At 43.1% G+C, this 22,507-nt stretch overlaps 1 protein-coding gene across 1 annotated transcript in view; it reads right to left on the bottom strand.

The window, feature by feature from the left end:
• LOC147717052 (all-trans-retinol 13,14-reductase-like) overlaps positions 1–22,507 on the bottom strand; it is a 210,609-nt gene that overhangs the window by 141,592 nt on the left and 46,510 nt on the right. The window contains exons 3-4 of the mRNA XM_086923955.1: positions 17,240–17,469; positions 1,849–2,044 (exon numbers count right to left, since the gene is read on the bottom strand). Coding sequence (XP_086780081.1) covers positions 1,849–2,044; positions 17,240–17,469 — 426 coding nt within the window. The remainder of the gene's footprint in view (positions 1–1,848; positions 2,045–17,239; positions 17,470–22,507) is intronic.

Raw genomic sequence — 22,507 nt, 5'->3', positions numbered from 1 at the left:
ATTCTATTCCCTTCATCTTTCCCTTCCTCGACCTCCAGCCCTGATATATGTTGAATGTACACAAATGTATTTCTTAGTTCTGATTTTAGTATGAGCTAATTTGATAGCAATTCTCTAATCCGTTGTTATTCTTCCCGAGTTGTGGCCTCCAGATCACCAATGATGAGAATTAATTGGGCAGCACATGCTCATCTATTGCGCTATGCACACCTCTGGCTCAAAACCAATAACCCTTTTATTTATTTCATAACCCCATCGCATTGCTAAGACCTTGTGTGGTTATCCGCAATGATAAGCTCACCTGTAGGGAACTTTAAATTCTCTCTGCTTCCTTGATAGCGGATGGTATTCTAGATTGCCTTTAAGGGGGTTGAGCTGAATGATGTCACAATCGATCTTAAAACTCCAGCTGACAAACAAACTAGCTTTCTAGACTGCCTGCTGTTGGGCATTGTTAGAGATGCATAAGGGGTAAAGAAGACAGGTTTTTTTTCTCTGCACTGGATGGCCCTTTAAACAGAAGGAGCGGAGAAGAGAACTATGCTCGATGAAGATTGACCTGTCGGGAAAAGGTCCATCAAATGGGATTTAGTGGAATGCAGAACAATGGGACTCAATGGAGAGCCTATCAATAGAAGATGGGAGCCAAGCGAACGATACGTGCCAGGGCATCTAGGGTGATGCCCATTGTTCAAATGTATGTTTCCATTCCCTATGTGCACAGAAAGGTGAAGGCTGATGAGGTTATCCCTGTCTAAGTGACTTGCTACGTCAGTGACTACATATGCTTAGAACTCGCAAACAAATGTCAGCACTTACAATTTGAATCTCAACCTTTTTTGGTGTTACTTAATTCTAATGATGTCATTAGACATCACTCGCACAGTGTGTCTATTATTTATGCATTTAATTTGTTTTAATAAATTGTGCTATACACGTGCTAATTACCAGTAACACTAAAGACGATTTGAGATAAAAAGACAGAAAGTGGAAAATATGAAGCAACTCGCCAGAAGTTTAACTAAGTAAATGCATGCAGCCAATCAGAAGAAGGACATTTATAAGGGGTACTGAGTACAGCCATTCCTATCGAGGAAGGACACATGTCAAGGTAACGTATGGGAGAGAGAGCCAGCCGCAGGAAGAGATATCCTTAGGTGTGTGCTGCAATGTATGCCCTGTCCTGTCTCATGCTCTCCGTCAGTCCGTTGTCTCTCCTGATACATAGTCTCATGCCGTCAAGTGTTTTTGCCTCGAGGGCTGTTTCTTTGGATTTGCTAAAGATCATGAAGAATATTTTCCTTCAAGCTTCGAGGACATTTGTAGCTGGGCTCTCCCTGCATGGCATGACTGTTTTTCCACTGATAGGTGTAGTTTTCTTCTTTTCTAAATTTTGGCAACGAGGAAGGGATGGGAAGTTGGAGAAAAGCGATATTCCTTAAGGATATGGATAGTAGGAGACATCAATAGCCAGTTCTCAGGTTGGACATTTTTTCATTGAGTCTACTGTTTTTGGAGATGCCTTAATGAAGGAAGGGTTTTTTCTTAACTGAGATGTTCTCAAAAGACACAATGTCGCAGAGTGCATTAGGAGTTTGAGACGTTTTTCTGAAGCCTCTCTGGAGTGACCTATCTGGGATTAATTCTATCCAGTCAGTAGTGGGGCTGCAGCAGGTGTGTGTCGAAATGGATATCACCCAATTAGGAGAAGATCTGCATAAGCAATAGTTAAAATTAAGAGACTATTACATTACAAAGTGTCCTCCAGTTTCTAATGGGAATGGAGTTCACCAGAAAAAAGTGAAGGAAACAGCAAGGATAATGTAAAGGTACATAGTGTCCTCTCACCATAGAAAATATAGCTGAGGACTGTTTGTAGGTCTTTGTTGCTGGTGAGCCGGTTCAAGACATCAGTGTGGTTGGATAATGCCAGCTTGAATATGGGCGAGATCCAGTGGACGAGACCCGAGCGGATCAAGGCCAGGGAGAGCCAGAGCGGGATCATCTTCATGATGGCGAACAGCTTAACCCGGGTGGCAGTGATCTGTGAAAACAGAAGAACATCCAGCTGTGGGCTTGTTGATGTCACTCAAAATACAATGGAAGAGAGCAGGTCAACAGAAAGTAGAGCGGCATTTGTCGACTCAACAAATTGTAAAATCCAGCCAGGCTTTCAGCACTACTAAATATATGCAAATAACTTCGAAATAAATCATTGTATGTCATTTTATTCTCATGCATATTCATAGCAAATGTATTAAAATCCTAGCTGTATGTTACTACTCAGTGGGTCGACGAGGCCAGCTTTAGTGCAAAGACCGAGCTGTCTACATGGGGCTTGATTGTAGCTCACTGCAGTATAATAAGAGAGGAATCACATGAGTTTTCATAAATCAAGTTCTTTACTGTTCTTGCCAGCATGAACACGACGAACAATTATACCCATAATCATCAGATATACCACCTCAGTAGGCTATGGTCCTATTATTGGTCTATTGGGATAACCTGAAAATCAAATTCTCACATAATAGCACAAGTGACTTTTTGCAGTCAATAAAAAGATTACTAATCACTTGCGTAGTAATACACCCTGTTATTACATTGCTTTGATACATCATTGTAGTGCCATGTAAAAAGATAAAAAGACATGGTGCAAATGGAGCGATGGCCAGGTTGAAATGAAGTCCTGTGTTGTTTTTTAAAATCTTTATTAGAGCATCAGACATAGAAACCAATACAACATAATATAAAAGACAATAAAGAAATGAGCAACTATATCCGAAACCCCCTTTTTTTTTTTACCTCTAACTGCAGCACCCACCCCGGTGGATCCCCTCGGAGCTAGGAGGAAAATTAAACAACAAAAGATGGAAACAAAACATATCTACAATCAGACTAAGATTGAGATTTCATCCTGATTTAGCCAATTTGTTAAAGATCTCCAGATTTTCCCCCCTTCCATCCTAGTCCTATTTCCTCTTCTATTAAAACACAGACATCTCCCAATGATACACAAATAATAATTTGCTAAACCAGACATGTATCGATGGAGGGTTCGGGTCGAGCCAGAACGTGGCTAAACAGAGCCGTAATACAGCCATTGCAATAAAAACCACTTTGAGATCCGATTCCTTCATATTTTGGTTGGAGATCCCCATCATGATAACCTGAGGAGTCAATGAAACTGAATACCCCAAAATATGTTCTAAGCGCTGTTCAATTTTGGCTATCAGTTGTTGTAAGCTAGAGCAGATAGCAAACATATCCGTACTGTCCGCAACAAGTGAGCCGCACCGTGGACAATTTATCCCAGAGGTCCCCCCCATCTATAAATACGAGCAGGGGTTATATATAGATTACACCTGGTCTTAAAAAATTGTACCTGCAGGTTTGCAGAGATACACGAGGTTTGGCTATACATAAGAGATTCTTCGCACTCTCCCTGCCCTGCGTGTACAATCGTTTGCCATCGGTCAAAATGTTTAGTTAAATCATCACCCCCCATCTCGTTAACCAATTTATATAAAACAGATATTGACAATTGGCCTCCATTAATCAAATCAAATAACGGAATACGGACCCAGGTAACGGGTCTTTCACAAAAGAAATCCCTAATCTGCAAATATTTGAAAAAATGTTTGTTCTCAATCCCGAATTTTTCTTTGATAACTTCAAAAGACATTATTTTAGTATCAGATATAAGATCTCCAATGCACTGGACACCTTTATCCAACCAAATTTAAAAATATGCATCACGGAATATTTCTGGGAGTAAGGTATTCCCTGCCAAGGGGGAATAAAAATGTACCCGCCCAATTCCAAATATATTCTGAACCGCAATCCAAACCCTTAAAGCGCTTAACAAAACCTTGAATTTGACTCTTTTATAATAAGCTAAATCTATATGGCGCAACAAAAGTCCTCTGGCCTCAACACCATAAATTAAATTATAAATCAATATATATCCGGACTAACTGTGCTTCCCCCACCCAATAGTTTCCCAATCTGTTTTAAAGTGATCGCCCAATAATACATTTGAAAATTGGAAACAGACCATCCCCCCCATCTCTTTCTCAGAGTCATTAATCTAAGGGCCCTTATTGAACATTTACTATCCCATAAAAACCATGAAACAAGCTGATCTTACTTTTGGAACCAAGATTTATTTATCAACAAGAGAATTGCTCTAAAGCAATATAAGATTTTGGGAGAAATAACATTTTAACGACATTACATCTGCCGATTGTGAGAAGTTGGCCTGATATGTGATGTCCACTATCCTAGTGGGCTCCCTGTATCAGTCCAAACAACCCTTATGGTGATGGTTGTAAAGTCAACCTTATAGAACAACTATCCTAGTGGTAGCATGGACAAAGCAGTCTTAGGCTAATACGTCAGAGAGCATGTGAAGCCAATTGCTTTACCAATAATAATCCCTTGAATACCAAATGAAAGGACACCACACAAGGTATATATCAAATATATATGTATTTATTACTAACACAACCCCTCTGCACTCTTTATGAGGTCAGAGTTCGAGATACAATTCTGCCCTAGGGGCCTCACGAACCATATACTAAGTAAGTGGTATAAGAACCTCTTCAGGAAAGGTGAGTAAGCCTAGGGCCTAGGAAATCGCTGGGGCTACACTGTACAACCAAAGGTTAGGAAGTAAGAGTCCCACAGGATGCGTCGACACAGCAAGCCGGCAAGTCACTGATGGTGCCTGTTTGCACAGGGTAGTCACTCCTTGACCACAAGGGAGATTCTTCAGTCTTCTAGTTGCGGAAGAATGTCAAAGGTCCAAAGTTTCAGTTCAGGATAATCTAATGTCTCTAGACACAGCTCCTAGCTTTCTACTAATCTAAGGGGCTGGATTACCTACTAGGTCCCTCCTATGTGTGGAACCTGGGAAGGGGGTGGTTACACCCCTTTCCCTTTGTCCAGTTTCGCGCCAGAGCTGGCGCTGGAGTGCCCCAGCAACTGGTGTGAACCGGGCTATGCATGAAGCACATTGTGTCCCCCAGGCAGTGTCTCATTTCTTTCACCCCACCCTGCCCCAATACACTATAGCCTCTCTGGGGAGGTGCTAGCACCTCCCAAGACAGGAAACAGATTGTCCAGGCCTCCCCTGCTGGAGTTTCGTCTAGCAGCAGGAGGTCAGACTCGTGTCTGTGGCAGAAGCATCCATTTTGTGATGCTGAGGCTCTGTTTAACTTTAACCGGGTAAAGCTACAACTACATGTCTTTTTCCTCTAGACGGGTGGAATGCTACCCCCCCCACCAGGACTGGTGGGGGGGAAGGTAGTATTCCAAAGCGTATGACACCTTACACAACATGTTTTCATAAAGCCAAACCAAAGTTAGCATTAACTGCGAGGATTATAATGCACTTAAGAGTATATGGTATGGCTATATCATAGAACAGCTATAAGGATATGGTTCCGAAAGCCGCAGACAGGCTCAGCTCATGCTAGAGCGCTGTCTCACATAAAACCAAGCACTCTGCCTTCAGGATTGTCAAGGCCTGCCATAGGAGTGACTTATATGTATATATGTGTCTATATATAATGGTAGGTATAGCAATACTATACCTAAGCAAGGGGTGATTACATGACCTTGCCCCAGCTGAGTGATCAGCCAGTGGTGTCAGTTTGGATGGCCAGCCAGGTGTGGCATAATACATGCTGCAGCCCCTGGTAGGCCTTGGATGCACCTATGCCCAGGGTACCTATGGTACACTGTACAGGGGCTCATAAGGTGACCCAATACCCAATTGGATATTTACCTAAAGTACATGGAGTCCATTTCACAGTGAGAGCAGATAGCCTGGGGCCCTGATTAGCAGGATCTCAGGCCAACTAAGTCGAAAACCAGCTAAACACTAGGCAAAAAGTTGGGGTAACCATATAGTCAGATATCCACCTTCCTACACCGATCAAAGACAGGTGTAAGTTAGTCATTCTATGCGCATCCACATCGATTTTTTGTATTAATGGTTTAAGATTGATCACAACAATTTCTTCGGATTTAGAGCTAATTTTTATGCCTAAATATTTTGCACTTGTTACTATCCGCGGGTCAACGAACCGGACGTTGTCATTACAAACTATTAGAGTTTTGCCCTCATTTAGATGATACCCGGACATCTTACCATATTGTGTGTTTAAAATACTAATCTCATCTAAAGCCAACTGTCAAAATGGCTAAGTCATCGGCATAACCCAAAATTTTGACATCTCCTTCTTTATCATGTACAGGTTGGATTACTTGGTCATCCCAGACCTTCCTAATTAGGGGGTCAATAAAAATGGCAAATAAGAGGGGGGAACACGGACACCCTTGTCTTCTTCCACGCCGAATATTAAATACTCCTGACTGTGACCCCATCAAAGATACTTTAGCAATTGGGTCTTTATGCATGCTCTGAATAGCTCTAATAAATGTTTCCCCTATACCGTAATACTTCAGAGCGATCCATAAAAAAGGCCAGGATTTTTCCGCATCCAGCAGAATTAAAGCCATAGGGTCTCCTGTAACCTTGGTTTAATCGAACAAGGTAATTGTCCGACATATATAATCAATGGTTTCGCGCCCAGGCACGAAACCGTGTTGTTGTGGGTAAACCATCTTTTTAATAACTGATGCCAACCTATTTGCAAATATTTTAGAATAGATTTTTAAATCACTATTGATCAGTGTTATAGGCCGATATGAACCAGGATCTGTGGCTACCTTCCCTTTTTTCAAGAACGTCACTATCTTTGCCATTCGCCAAGAATCTGGAGGTGTAGCCCCATCCTGAACTACACTAAACATCTCAAACATTATCGGTACGAGCTGGGCTTGAAAGGTCGTATAAAAACCTTCCCCAGGCAGAAAATCCAAACCTATAGCTTTTCCTAATGGAAGAGACTCAAAGGCATGGGATAATTCCTCCATATTAATTGAAGCATCTAACATATCCTGATCCTCGGGAGGTAGTACCTCTATTTCCATTCCATTAAGAAATTTATAAATTTCAGCCTGTATCTCATAGTTATCGCTAATATCCTCTGAATACAGTTTTTGATAACATTTCTGAAAGGCTACAAGAATAACCCCTAAATCAGAAACCAGACCCACATCTGGATCTACAATACTGGCAATCCACGAAGATGCCACTCTTTCCTTAGTCCGTATCGCTAACATATGGCCCACCCTTTCGTTACTCTCATATACTTTAGATCGCCAAGCAAGGTATTTGCCCGCGGATTTGGCTAAAGAAATTTCCGCTATGGCGGATTTTGCTATTGCGATCCTAGTTTGAGCTACTTCAACCTCCTCACTCAACTACAGTTACTTGACAAGGTTAGTTTCAGCAGCCCCCAGCGCTTTATACAATGCCAAAATATTCTCCTTCTCTTTTTTCTGCATTTCCCATCCATATCGCATGGTCTCGCCACTGATCCTGGCTTTAAGGGTGTCCCAGACATTTTGTATGCCAGTGCTACCTTTGTTCAAAAGTCAATTAAACCAATAGAAACCTATATGGAGGTAGTTATATAACTCGAAAGAAATAAATACATTTTTATTTCATTGTAATTTAAATACATTTTTATTTCGTTGTAATTTGTAAAACGGAGGAGTGGGTAATCATCTACTGCTTTGTCCGATTAAAGCACAGAATAATATAGCTACAGTTGGAAAGGAAGCTTAACCAAGGCCTTGCTATTTCCGAATGCATGCCTGCCAGGAAAAGCAGTAGGGACACACCAGATACATGACAAGATCGCTGATGGCAATCTTGAAGTGAACTACTAGAAGTTGTGTTTGCGGGAACCGCAGATACATCCCCAATGAGGCACACCAAAAATGATCACACGAAGGTGCTTCGTTAATTCCTTGAATTTGTCACGTTTATTTTCTTTAAAGTTACTTCATTTGAGAATTGTTTGTTTTTTGTTGATATTTAAAGCATATCAAAAGACAACGTTCATTATGCATCCGAACTATGGTATCCTATGCATTTCGGGCTGTTTGAAGTGAAGTCATCCTGATGCCATCTAAAGAAATTGCTGATGAGTTTGGTCTGCTAATCAAAAAATCACTGAATTATTCCAAAGAAAAACTGGAATGACCTTCGTTTATTACCTTATTTCCCAAAAAAAGGAGTTACAAGATTAGGGCCTAGATGTATCAAGCCTTTTGCGAATCGCAAATGGTCTATTTGCATGTTTTGGCATGCATCAAAAATTCGCAAATTAAGGAATCGCAAAAATGTGCGATTCCTTATTTTGCCATAGCATTTAAGGAATTGCAAAATTGAAGGTGGCATGTGACGCACACACATGCCCATAGGGCATATATGTGCGCCATATGCACACACATGTAGATTTCAGGGGTGCAGCAGGGTCTTTAAGACACCCCTGCACCCTTGACATTATTCTCAATTTGCGATTAACAAATTGCGAATCGCAAATTGAGAATATTTTCACAATCATTCCTATGGGCCTCCTGGGCCATAGGAATGCATGGGAAATTATTCCTTAATTGCTTCGCAAATAAGGAAGACTAAGAAATAGCCAAAATATAGCGATTTTCTACATACATCCCATTTTGCGATTTCTAAATAGCGATTCCTTAAAATCGCTATTTGGAAAATCGCAAAATGGAATCTTCATACATCTGCCCCCAAGAAGCAACAAGTTTGCAAAACACATGTTTAACCTGGTTTGGAATTTTGAGACGATTTGTATAATTGAAATGATGTGACAATTTGGAGAAGGAGACTTAAACTTGAATGAAGACTTTCTGTTTGGGAATCAATTTGGGGATTTTCTCGGAATCTTGAACATTCATATGGACATATATAATTTACTGTTTGGGTGATCAGTTATATGAGATTATAGCACCAGACAAAATTTCCTGTCACCCTTATATAGATAGCTGTACATTCTGTTAACATATGTTTGGGATCTGTTAGGATCTATCACAATAGATTTCCACTGTTTTCATTGTTGCTGAAGGTAGAGTGGACCGCTCAGAGTTCGAGGACCTCCTTCCTTGGGATCACGCTGCGGGTGGGCCCCCTTGAGATAGTGTTTCACTACTTGCTCACTCAGCAAGCAAAAAAGCACTTCTTGACTTTTCGAAATGGTCAAAAGTCGATTAAAGGCTGGGGGGGGGCGAGGGGGGGGGGGGTGAATAGCCCACAAGATCTGCCCCTCGGGCAATGTGGGCAAGTGGTACAGTCCTAAGGACTGCAATGTTTTTTTGGGGCTCTTTTTGGCAGGCAGAGGGCATCAGAGTAGGGACAGATTGGGGATTTGTGGGCTACCAGCCATCATTTTGTGTGAAGTGACAAGCTAACTGGTAGCTTAGTGAGGGCCAGGATTTTTGGTTTCAATTTTGTTGAGGGCGGGGTTGTTAGCGGTCGGCAAATGAATCCAGAGTCATCGGGGCCATGTGCCCCTTGCAAGAATCAGGTTGCGAGGACCTGCTGCTGGCTCGCGGAGATGGAGCTATTGACGGAGGTCGGGTGTGGCCTGCACACCTGCTATGGAAGGGGTGGTGGCAGTGGTACTAGCTTGCTCGCCACCACACATTAAGCTAATAACAAGCATTTACAATGCAATAGGTCTCTCATTTACAAGAGTATGAGCTATTGGCATTGTAATGACAATGCCTATTATTTATGTATTGTTTTTAAAACAGATAAATAAAAGGCATTGTCATTTGCAATGCCAATAGCTCATACTCTTGCAAATGCGAGACCTATTGCATTGTAAATGCGTGCTACACAAATAAAAAACAAAGTGTTAGGAGAGAGCGTGTTCTGTCTGCAATAGCAGGCAGGACAAAGCTATTTGAGAAAATAGTGTTTGAAGGCTGTTATTAAAGCCTACCGAGTAACAGCACACGTAACAGGGGGTTTCGACATGGGAGCTTACAAAATGGAGACAAGGCGGTACCAAGGAGGGACTACTAAGCCTTTTGACCAAAGAACAGCCACAGTTTAAATGTGGGCAATGACACAAGCCAATGAAAAATATGGGCGGAGCTTCAAGTCTCTACCTTACTACAGCATGTTTCCCAGAGCAGGGTATGCACTGCCAAGGCTCGACCTAAAAATGGGTGAGTAGCAGCAGTATGGAATCAGGGCTGCAGGGGACCAACGGGAGGGGGATCACACTGCCGTACAGAATTCAAGGGGTAGAAAACCCCGGGAACAAGGCACAGTTGACGGAGGCAGCCAGTAAATAGCATGGGGGAGGGGGGTAGTGGGTGTGGGCAGAGTTTGAGTGCCAAGGCCGGCTAGAGCAAATGAGGTGCGGCTGCATGGGGGCATTGGTACTCACCACGGTAAAGGAGTCTGCTTCAGAGGGTGCATTAAGCATATGAAGGGGCGCATAATGCCAGCCGGAAGGAAAGAGGGAAAGGTCGGTTGGAGCAGATACCAGTGGGAGTAGGGGGACAGGAGAGGAAGCAAAGAAGGCGTTGACTATTCGAAGTGGCAAAGAGGAAGGGGGAAGGCAGAGCAAAGGCCATGGCAACAGAGGGGGTGGGTCAGTGGATGGGCAGGGTTTGATGCCGTCAGCATTTGTAAAGGTAATGCTAAAATGGAGCGCTGAGGAGACAAATGCAGGGGAGAAGGGCATGCATTTAAGAGAGGATGCCAAATGAAAATGGACGCAATTGGGCACGGACGTGTGACTGCACACAATGGGATCTGCAACATCTGCATCCATGGTCTTTATGGCCCTTGGGTTGCCAGTGTTATACCATCCCTTTTACGAGTGTCCCACCCAGGAAGGGGTTGTAAAAAGAGGCAGAGAACACTGGGACAAGGCATGCTGGGCCTTCAAGAGGGGGTTCTGTAACCATGAGTATTGTTCTGGAGGGGTGTCAGCAACAGAGAGGGATGCAGGGAGCTGCAGATAAAGGCTCTTATGCCAGTTAAGGTGCATTGGCTGGCCTACTGGTTGCAGAGGTATGAGAAAACAGACAATGACAGACTACTTTTAAAGGGTTATCGAAATAGATTTCAACTGGAATACGGTTGCCTGTGGGTATGTGGTGGGCAGAAAACTTGAAATCAGCAAAAGAACCCCCCCAGGTGGTGAAAGAAAAATTGGAAAAGGAAGTGAGGGTGCGGAGGGCCATTTGACGACTGGCCACTAAAAAGATTGATCATTTCACCTATTGGTGTTGTACCCAAAAAGAGAAAGGAAAGTTTAGATAGATCCAACATCTGTTCTGGCTGGAGGGTCAGTCAGTGAACAACTACATTTCTGATTAATTGTCTTTGATGTCATATTCGACCATTAATGTAGCAATTGACTTAGAGAACACACTGGAAAAGGGGGACACTGGTGGCAAAAAAGGACATAAAATCAGCTTTCCAGTTGTTGCCAGTAGACGTGGTGGATTTTTAATTACTAGGTAGTCAATTTGAGGAGAAATGGTACCTTGACAGAGCATTGCCGATAGTTTGTTAGATTTCCTGTGCATTATTTGAGATGCTTGTAAATCTGTCCCCAAACATTTTGCGCTGGTTTGAGTCACAAAAGAGAAAACTAGTTTTGCACTGGAAAGTTCCCTAAAAGTAACTCAAAGCAACGCAAGTCGCTGCTATGTGTTCCCTATTTTCAAGGGGGCATTACATGTGTGGTACATAGGTGTTTCCCATGTCACCCCCTATGCTTTTTGACTCAAAATCCTATATACCAAAAATTTGAGACAGGGTTTTGCATAAAAAATTAACGCCAGTTGAAAGCAGGCGCTAAAGGAGAAATGCTTTCATTTCTCCTTTCTTTTCTGATTTTGCATGTGTGCTGCACTGTCCGGCACACATACAAAGTAGGAAAAGTTTTAAAAGTTGTCCAGGCATAGTATTTTGTACTGGAAAGTAACCCTTCCAGTACAAACCCTATGCTAGACTCACACACACACCCTTGCACGTTGGCGCAAAGGTGTGTGTTTGTGGCGTTTGGCAGCAAAATTCTGCAGTGGAGCTAGGTAGAGGGGAGGAGAGAACCATATCTCTAAAGATATGACGCTCTCCTGCTCTCTCTTCCGCATGCAATGCAGGGCAGAACAGCATTTGTGGCTACTGTGCTGCTTTGCATGAGAATTTAGTAAATCTGATCCTTAGTTTGTTTCTGCAATGGTTATTTATGTATGAGTACATGATGGTGACCCACTATTTGGACAACTTCTTTTTTGTGGGACATCCTGGCTCCACAGACTGACAGCGGGTGCTGGACAGTTTTAAAGAGCTCATTGAAGATGTTGGGTTCGTTTGGCCGCAGGGAAAGCTGTGGGCCTACATACAGCATTTACATTTCTAGGGATTGAGATTTATACTGAACGAATGGAGGCATGGTTGCCGGATGACAAAAGAAGGGCAATGGTAACACTAATTGATGTGATGCTATGAAAAGAGTAAATGCAAGTGCTGGAGGTTCAGGCGCTACTTGGACTTGAATTTTACATGCAGAGGGGTGCGGGCAGAATGGACGTTCTGTAGGAACCTTGGCTTACCATTGTCAGGATTGTGATTGTCACATCATAGACTGACACTAAGAGACGGTGTGAAAGAGGACTTGAGTATGTAGAGCTGCTTCCTGGAGCATTTCAATGCCATTTCATTGGTGGAATTTGAGTGAAGAGTTGGAGTGGAAGGTACAAAAAATGAACAGAGGAATGGTAGAATGGAGGGAGGAGCACTGCTTATTTAGCAAGTTTTCCTTTAGTGGTGGCGCTGGCCCTGTGGGGTGATGGTTTCACTAACTGCTCAATGTGGACAAGATGGCGGTAGAGCACATACTGAACAGGCAGTCAGTGAGGGACACACAGGTGTTGAAGATGTTAAGCGTATTTGCACTGAGTTGTCTGTAACGGAATATACTGTTCAATGCGAGACATGTTCCAGGCATTGATAGCAACATTATTGATGCTTTGTCTCGTTTTCAGTGGCAATGAGCCTGTGGTCTTGCTTCAGGTGTTGACAAGGACAGAACACCGATGTAGCCAGAGCTGCTGCAATTGTTAGTGGGTTTCGTGGCTGAGTCTACAAGGATGGGGCAGGCGTGGAGGTCGTTTTTGAAGTCTGAGGTGAGGAGGAGACATGAAGAGGAAGTACCCTGGATGAGACAGGGGGATGTGATTAACTTTATTATGGACATGATTGAGAGAGGTTGGTTAAAGGTGACGATAGCAGGAAAGTTGTTGGGCATTACATTTGTTGGTAAGATGCTATGGGGGCATGCCCCGTCTGCCGGGGAATGGGGTCAGTAGATTTTGGAAGGATGGCCAAAGGAAAAAGGAAATGGAGGGTGAAAGAGGAGACCATTGGAGTGGTCAACATTTTGTATGGTCATAGTGAGCTTGCAGGGAGTGTGCAGCAGCGAATGAGACTTATTTTCAGCATTTATGTGCTGGATGTTTTTTGGGACCTTTCTGGCATATGTAAGGATCAGGTGTTAATTCAGATAAGGAAGTCTAAAATAGATCAGTGAGCTAAAAGAGCAATGGTAAGACTAGGTGTATATCCAGGACATCGTTTCTTCCTGGTATACTAGGGGACAAGGTTGGAGCGACAGGTCCAGAATAGGTCAGGTAAAGTATTTCGGCCCGAGGATGGAGCTGCAGTCATGGCCTTTTAGCTGGGGGTGATGTTTTTTAGGGTATTCTTAAGGCTGAGACTTCCTGCAACAAAATACTGGACACTTTCCTTCCAGATAGGTGCAGCGACTGAAGCAGGAGATGTGTGCATCATGTGGAGGAGTTATAACAGAAGTAATACCTAACTGTGTTTGCTGTTTTATTGAAGGTTCCTTTCCAGGCCCAAAGCGTGAAGGCATGAGCCTCTAGATAGTGAGACATTTGATCATAGAATGGGCAAAAAACAAGCGTCGGGGAGAAGTTATGAAGAACAGCTGGGATATGGAGCCTCTTGCAGTCATTCTGAACAGTGCCAACATCCAATACCATATATATGCGGATGACACACAATTGTACCTGAAGATCGCATCACAGGAGGACATACAAACTTTAAATGCTGCACTTGCACAAACTCAACAATGGCTAGCCCAAAACCATCTATTACTAAATACTCTCAAAACAGAATTTCTTTTGATCACCAAACCTAATCAATCAGCTCCTACCCTTGACTGGATTAAACATCTAACTGCTCTGAACTGCACACCTCATGTTGTAGACTCTGCCAAATCTTTTACCTTGGATAAACATCTAAATATTATAGCACATATCAGCGCTACTACTAGGGGAGCCAAATCCCAACTCAACACACTGAAGAAAATCAAACCATTCCTCCCCCTCAAAGACTTCAGGCCGGCGGTACAATCCTTGATTATCCCTAGAATGGAATATGGATTGGTGACCCTAGCAGGACTTCCCAAAGCCAGCTTAGCCCCACTCAGAGCTACCTTGAAAGCTTCAGCCAGGCTTTTAACTGGATCTAGGAAATGTGATCACATTTCACCCGACCTGTTGCAGTTCAAAATGGTTATCTATTGAAGCTAGAATCAGACTAAAGATTGCTTGTCTAACTCATAAAGCCATACACCACAATACCCCATATTACCTAGCAAATAAACTTTAGCTAACGGGCTCTAGCAGGACCCTTAGAAGTACATCCACCCTTCTCCTAAAGCCGCCAAGATTCAAAAAGATAAGATCGTACAACCGTGCGTTCACCGGCTTGCTCCTAGAATCTGGAACTCCTTACCATCCAAGATCAGATCAAATTCTTCTACTACTTCCTTTAAAAAACTGGTCAAAAGACTACTATTGAACGAACTTTAAATGCACTGATCATAATCGGGTGTTTTCGATAATAACCAAATTCTTGGCATACTCTCACTGATGTTCCATATGTCTTTACCTTCTTTTTGCATTTGTTTTGTCCCAGTCCTTCGATAGCTCCTTTAACTGCATCATTTGTTGATTTTTGCTTGATCCCCTTTTGTTAATATTCCTCGATCGCACTTCTTGGTTCCTTCTATTGTGAGATGTTTTATTCGGAGCGATACATGGCGCCTCTGATACACCCTACTCGTTACTCTTGAATGTTCTCCCACAGTTTGTACTCTCACTTACCTGCTTTTGTTTGTTTTGTTTAATGGCTGAAGACTACTCTGTACATACCCATTTGGGTCTTGTTCGTGCTCTATAAAACTTTTCAAAATAAAAAATAAAATACATGATGTGAGATGAATAGCATGAAAAAGGGTCACGTTATGGACTTTGGCCACCTGTGGTGGTCCCTGTATGTATCATCCGCGTAGGCCGCATGTAAGAGCGGGGGTGGTAATTTCTGCGTTTGCCTCCCTGTGGCGGCTACAGGGGTGGGAGGCCTCTGCCCCCAAAACTTGTACCACCACCCTTACTACGCCACTGGTTATGGAAAGAGTTATTGCCAGCGCTGAACAGGTTTCTAGGGGGCAATGGATACCCAGATATGTTAGCGATCCATTTTGGGGGGAAAAGGGCTTAGTCCAGGAAAAGGTGTTGGTAGTGCTACAAGAGATGAAAGCAGACTTGAGGGAAATGATGTGTTCCTGGGCGGGAACTTTCACATTATGCACAGCATTGATTGCTAGGAGGGTAAGGAGAGGCTTAGATTTTCCAGCACCCATAGACAAAGGAAGGAGGAAGATAAGCAGGGAACTGTAGAGAGAAGAAGGAGTAGGGCATATTGCGCATTCAGAACTGAAGTTTAAAGTTGCTAAATTCTTTCAGTAGGATGTGGGGCACTTATGGAGGATGCAAATGGACCTATATTTGTTGCAATTACATGCTGCTTTGTCTGAGACTCTAGGAGAGGAACTGTGGAGAGCCCACTAGGCAGTTGGGAGGCTTTGATGAAGAATGAAAGGGAGCAAAGGGTGGTGGTGGGGCAGAAAACCTCTGTGGGTAGTTTTTCTGTGTGACGGTCTGACAACAGGTGTTCATGGCTTGAAGCAGTTTTATTGTTGTTGAGGTGGCTGAAGCAATTTGAAGGGGATGTGGGGGGAGTTTGAAGAAGTAAGGTTAATTCAGGTTTTAGAGTATACATATAGTGTCATGTACTGGAGTTGGAGAATTGTGAGGGTGCTGTTAGGGGGTGGGGGTAGGCCAAGCAGTAGGTGGTTTTTGATGTATAGGGAGGTCGATAGTTTTGAGAGGTGATTTGCCTTGGAGTGGATAGTTGTGTGATGCGCACTTGCTTCATTTAATCAGCTTTTCCCACACTAAAATTTGTCAGTGGTCTGTGCTGTTCCCTCTCACCCAAATTCTGCAGAGGGTGAAGAATTTGATAGATTTCTCTCCAAAAGGTAGTGTCTAGTGTGAGCTATTCAATTCTATGGGGTGCCTTGGCACGGGAAAGCAGAGCTCTGGGAATACATTGGGAACTATTAATATTGTTATTGGAGGTGGTCTGGTTTCATCTGTGGGATTGTGAACAATACATAGGGTTTCTAAAGGCTGGGCCTTGGACATGTTCATTGGGAACATCTTTAGTCTTTTTTCTTATGCACATGGAATTTTCCTACACAGCAGTTATACAAAAAGTATATATTTGTGGGTCTGTGGAGTTGCCTTTAGTATGGCTTTGCAAACAAATGCTTGTGAAAAATGGTTGAAGTGGGTTAGACATACACCATTGAGTGTTTCCAGAGCCAGAGGTGCTGGGTAAAGCCTCATAGTCAGTTACAGTTTTTTTTAAAACATACTATTTTAAACAAAAGCACTGACATTCACCAGCTATAGTTATTTTAAGTAACTACAACTTGTGCTCTAAAGTAACTGTAACTCACGCGATTGGCTTGCACTGCTAATTACCTCCCACATTACATTGCTCATGATTGATAAAATTATGACATCTGAAATTACATCACTGATGACAACACTGGTGAATTACAGTATGTTTTAACCAAACTTTTCACCTACTTAGCAGTCGTCCACTTGAGTGCCAACGTTTACTGTTTGTTTTTTTCAGGAACAGACAATATGTGTACCTTTAAGGCCTTTCGCAAATATTTGCAGAAACATACATAAATAAAACTATTGTAAACTTGCAATGGTCCAACCTGTTTGCTCTGCCAATGCTTATTTTGTTTACGTGATTTTTGAATGCTCAAGGCACTAAGCAAGCTTTACTATCCAACCAGAGGATGCGAGATGGGTCCCTGAACTTGGCATCTAGAAAGAATCAGCATGGCCACCTTTGCAGACCCTCTTACTGCCTTACCTTCATCAGCCTCATGAACTCTCTGATGGCCTTCTTTTCTTGGGGGAACTGGGCCTCCAGGTTGGTGACAAATGTCTCCTTGCCGGCGCAGAGGTGGTACTCCCGCTCTCCCACGAACAAGGTTTCATAGTGATCGTCCAGTCGGGCCCAGTCCAGCTGACCATCAGTCAGCAGGTCCATGATCAGTCGAAGCATGCCCTTGGGGTGCATCTGTCCCACATAGTGCAAACCTGCGGGTAACAGTGATGGACAGTATAGAAGTCAAGACAAGGAATGCACAATCTTATTGTCTCTAGGAAATATATCTGCTCTAAATGTATTTATTTGATTGTTGAAAATATTTCTGCAATGAACACTTTGCATATATTAAACTTAAGTATAATAAAGTAAGTTGCAATGATGGCTGTTTGCAGAAATTAAGATTGTTGAAGGTAAAATAGACAGAAGTTGTGGGTTGTACATGACATGATTGCTCATAATAGTGAAAGATCAAAACACAAAATTGGCATGGTCGGGAGATAATGAGTACATGAGATTAGAATTATTAAAACTATTTGCTTAAATTAGCATAAATATGCCTCAAAACTAATTTATTAGATTGATTGCATGGCTTTAAAAAGTAGCACTGTGAACTTTGTTCATGTTGTTGTTTATACATTGTATTTTCTTTCTTTATAAAATAGCTGAAACGTGCCCTGATTTAGGATGATGTTTATTTTCACTGTAACAATTCACTAGCACCCGGAGGAACATGCATCTAATATTTCATTCTTCAAGGGTGATGTTTAATAAGGCAATGTTGCTTCCACTTGTATACGGGCCAAAGATTCTACTTATTTATTCATTTTTAGGGGTTTCTAGAGGGAGCTTTTTTTATTAAATGAAACGTCTGGATGATTTTGGATTTTTTTAATGCAACATTAAGAGCACAGTCCGCGGTGCTATTACACAACATGTTTAGGGCCAGGTTCTTTGTAGGTGAGACCCTTTAAGAACTGTTTTATGGGATTTGTGACTATGATTTACCCTTATTCATAGTAACAAAACCCATGTCAGTCTTCTTTTTGATCCAATACTTAGAGATTTTTCATAATTACCTCTTGATTTTTAAACCGACTAGCACCTATGACAATTGCTCTTTGACTCCATATTTGCCATATTTGGTTCTGGCTATGAGCTAGAATTGGGCTTAGCTTATGTTGCCTATGCTAATTTACATTTATTTGGGTTTTCAGTATTTTGAATTGAACTGACCAACTAAGTTTGCCTTCTGTAATCCTTCTAAATCTTAAATAAGCCTCCATGTGTACTTGAATCTTGTCTTGTGTGGATTTTCGTGTGTGGATTTTCCTGTGCGGGTTTTCTTATATTTCACTGTCTAGGGCCTTCTTTCTTTGGGACTCATATGCCTTGATCCATCTTATCTTGCTACAAAAAACAAGGGAAACCCAAAGGAATAGGGGCCTTGGGCGATAGTCTATTTTAAGGAACAGTGGTCCCTAGCTTAATCTAAATCGTAGAACGATAGACATACACGAAATACCATGAATGTCCTTTGTCCAGCTGGACAGGATTTTTCAAAATCTTAAAAAATATCCCAACAAGAGTTCAACATACAATGACAAGTGGGCACACCCCTTGACCCACGGTGTACAAGACAAAACAAGAAGGAAGGTTATATACAAAAAAACGTACAAGGCAGTCTGTACTAGTATTCAATTACACAGACTTGATTCTATTTTAAACGCACCATTGTAAAGGCTTGATATAACATTTGTTTGATACATATGGTGCTCATTGGTCGGCGGAGTTTGCGGAACATCCGCCCTGCCAGCCATCGAGCTGTTGCTCTTTAAATCCTTGCAATTGCAAATTCGTCATTGTCCTGCCTCGTTAATTTTAAGTGGTTAACATTGCTCACTATCCCCGCAACTATTTTAGCACGCACATTGCCAACGAGTAAAACTGATTAGCACGCTAAAATTCAAGTGGAGTTCTTTGTATCTGCCAACGTTCTGCTTTGTCCACCTCTATGTGGTAACATCGCTCAACATCCCCGCATCCTTTCCTTGATACTCACATTGCATACGAGAAAAGCAGATTACTACGTTAAACGGCACAAGCTCCTCCGGCGACCCTTTAACGGCCCCCGGTTTTCAATCTAATTACGATTGTACCATCTGCACACCAGTAAATGACATTTTATGCAAATGTTTTGAAAATATGATAAGACAAACATGTTTCATATTTCTGTCCTGATGATGATGCCCTGTATTTAAAGTGTGGCATCGAAACGCCGTCGACCAATGAGCACCATATGTACCGCCTTGTACGTTTTTTTGTATATAACCTTCCTTCTTGTTTTGTCTTGTACACAGTGGGTCACGGGGTGTGCCCACTTGTTATTGTATGTTGAACTCTTGTTGAGAAATTTTTAAAGATTTTGAAAATAATAATAAAAAATCCTGTCCGGCTAGACAAAGGACATTCATGGTATTTTGGGTATGTCTATCGTTCTACGATTTAGATTAAGATAGGGACCACTGTTCCTTAAAATTGATCCATCTTATCAGCACTTTTAATGGTAAAAAGCTCCACCAACACGATACCTTGAAATATATATATATTTTTTTTACATTTTTCAGATATTTTTCTGCTTTTCCCAAAGCCAATCTTAAAGCATTTAGGGTACCGGTGGTGCAAGGATGCCTTATTTTACTTACAGCTCTTAGCCCGGACGTCTACTATGGAGTATGTTCTATTTTTAAAGGGGCAGCAAGGTGTAGGAAATCAATGGAGGAGAGACCTTCAGGCTGAAGATACGTCCATAGCTCTCTAGGCCTCATTGTGCAGTATGGTCATGCGACCACTCTCTCAAACCGTGATATATACCACAAATGTAATGACCTTTTGGGATCACCCTACTGAGGTTTTGAAGGCCTTTCGATGCGTAGACAGTTGCACCGCTGTAGGTTACTTTATGCGCGGATTTATGTGCAGATTCGTTTTCATTTGTCCACAGGACCCATAGATTTGACCCTGCCACCATCATTATCATATTGTTGGTTTTCTTTATTGCATTTCCTGAGCTATAGGCCTTGCTGCACTGCCACCTGCCAGATAGCAAGCACTTGACTTTGAAAATTTTAGAACCGATCATGCTGATCGCTTTATTGTTGGATTCTTTATAGGCATTTTGTTTTTCAAAATGTTTTATAGACGCTGGATTGTTGATTAAGATATCTTGCTGATCTGCTATTTGTCTGTGCAGCACGCCCACCATCTTATTTTTTAAATCCGAGTGCTGCTATGGCTATTGTTTTTAAGTTTTTAAGTTACACTTGTTGTACTGCACTTCTCTTATTTTTTTTTTAATCGAACAAAGATTAAATGAAATGAGGATAGATTCCCAGGGGGCTGGCAGTGCTCGACTAGTTGAGCGTGCTAGGGTGAGGCTTTCTCTTGGATATTTTTTTCAGACTAGATGGCTCTTTAAGGCCCTTCTGCAGTCGGGACTGGATGCACTCCTTCATCAATAACATATCCTGTTATGGTGCATGCTGGTATATGTAGGAGAGTAGGGTCTGCTATCCTATGGTCACCCCAAATTTTTGCTTTTTGCTTCACTGGTTTCTGACTTAATGTGGCTGTGGGCCTGCTAATCAGACCCACAGCCTGCTGTTCTCTCCCTAAATTACTGCCAATGCACTCTAGGTGCATTACGAATTGGAACTGGTTCACCTTATGAGCCCCTGTATTAGTGCACCCTAGGTGCCCAGGGCATAGGTGTATCCAAGGCCTACCAGGGGCTGCAGCATGTATTGTGCCACCCCTGGCCTGGCCTCCATATTTGACACAACTGGCTGATCACTCAGCTGGGGTAAGTTGGTGTAACCACCTCTTACTTAGGTACAGTATGTCTGTGCCTAACCCTAAACTGGACACATATGTTCCTATCAGCCACTCCTATGGAAGGCCTCATCAATCCTGGAGGCAGAGTGCTTGGAAATATGTGAGATGGTGCTCTAGCATGAGCTGAGCCTGTCTGCAGCTGTCGGGAACCACTCCCTAAGCTGTTCCGGGATATTGCCATACCATATACTCTTAAGTGCATTATAATCCTCGCGGTTATTTGCTATCTTTGGTTTGGCTTTATCAAAACATGTCGAGTAAGGTGTCATACGAATTGGAATACTATCCCCTCGCCAATTCTGGCGACGGGGATAGCATTCCACCCTTCTAGAGGGACACGACATGTGTGTAGCCTTAACCCCGGTTAAAGTTAAACAGAGCCTCAGCATCACAAAATGGATGCTGCCACCACAGACACGAGTCTGGCCTCCTGCTGCTGACCGAAACTCGGCAGATGGTGGCCTGGACAAAGGGTTTCCTGCCTTGGGAGGTGCGAGCACCACCCCGGACAGGGTTTTGTGTATTGGGTAGGACAGGGCTGAATAGAATCAGACATGCCCGGGGCACACAAGGTGTCCCTGTGCATAGGCCAGTCCAAACCGGTCCTGGGACTTTCCAGACCCAGGCCTGGCGCGGAACTGGACAAAGGAAAGGGGGTGTAACCGCCCCCCTTCCTGGTTCCTCCCAGAGGAGGGACCTAGTAGGTGATCCACCCCTCAGATTGGGAATAAGAGCGGGAGCAGTGCCATTGCACAGCAGATCATCCTGAATCAACTTTACACGAAGAAGAAGACTGGACTTCGACATTCTGCTGCACAGAAGACTGAAGAGAATCTCCCTTGTGGCCTAGGAGTGGCCACCCTGTGAACACAGGTACCAACCAGCAACTCGACGTCTGCTTTGCCGCCGCCTCCCGCCGGAGACCGAGCCCAGAGCCCGACAAGAACCAGACTCCCAGACCTCTCAGAGCCCGATCCACAGTCCCTGCAAAGAAGGGACCCGTGGAGGCACCGAGTGACGTGGGACCGGACCTCTTGGAAGACACTCGAAAAGCTGACTGCGCAGCTTCTGAGGCATCCTCGACGTTGTGCTTTGGGGACTGAGAACCCCCACCACCGAGCCGCCCTTGCACCGAAGATCGGCCCTCCAGCATCTCCACGATCTGCGTGGGGCCCTTTTGCATTGTGCCACTCGACGCGCCATCCCGGCCACTAGCCACGTGGTCAGCGGCCATCTTGGCAACGAACCTGAAGATTTACACAGCAGGTCTGGTTGCTCCAGACCTACCCAAGCTCCTGTGAAAAGGAGCACCCGCTCTGACCTTGCTGGTCCGAGTGTTAAGCATCTTTCAACTTC

This window comes from Lissotriton vulgaris, chromosome 5 (assembly GCF_964263255.1).
Source record: "Lissotriton vulgaris chromosome 5, aLisVul1.2, whole genome shotgun sequence".
Taxonomy (NCBI): Eukaryota; Metazoa; Chordata; class Amphibia; order Caudata; family Salamandridae; genus Lissotriton; species Lissotriton vulgaris.
The sequence above is the reverse complement of the archived record's forward strand: the minus strand, read 5'-3'. Positions and strand labels throughout refer to the sequence as shown.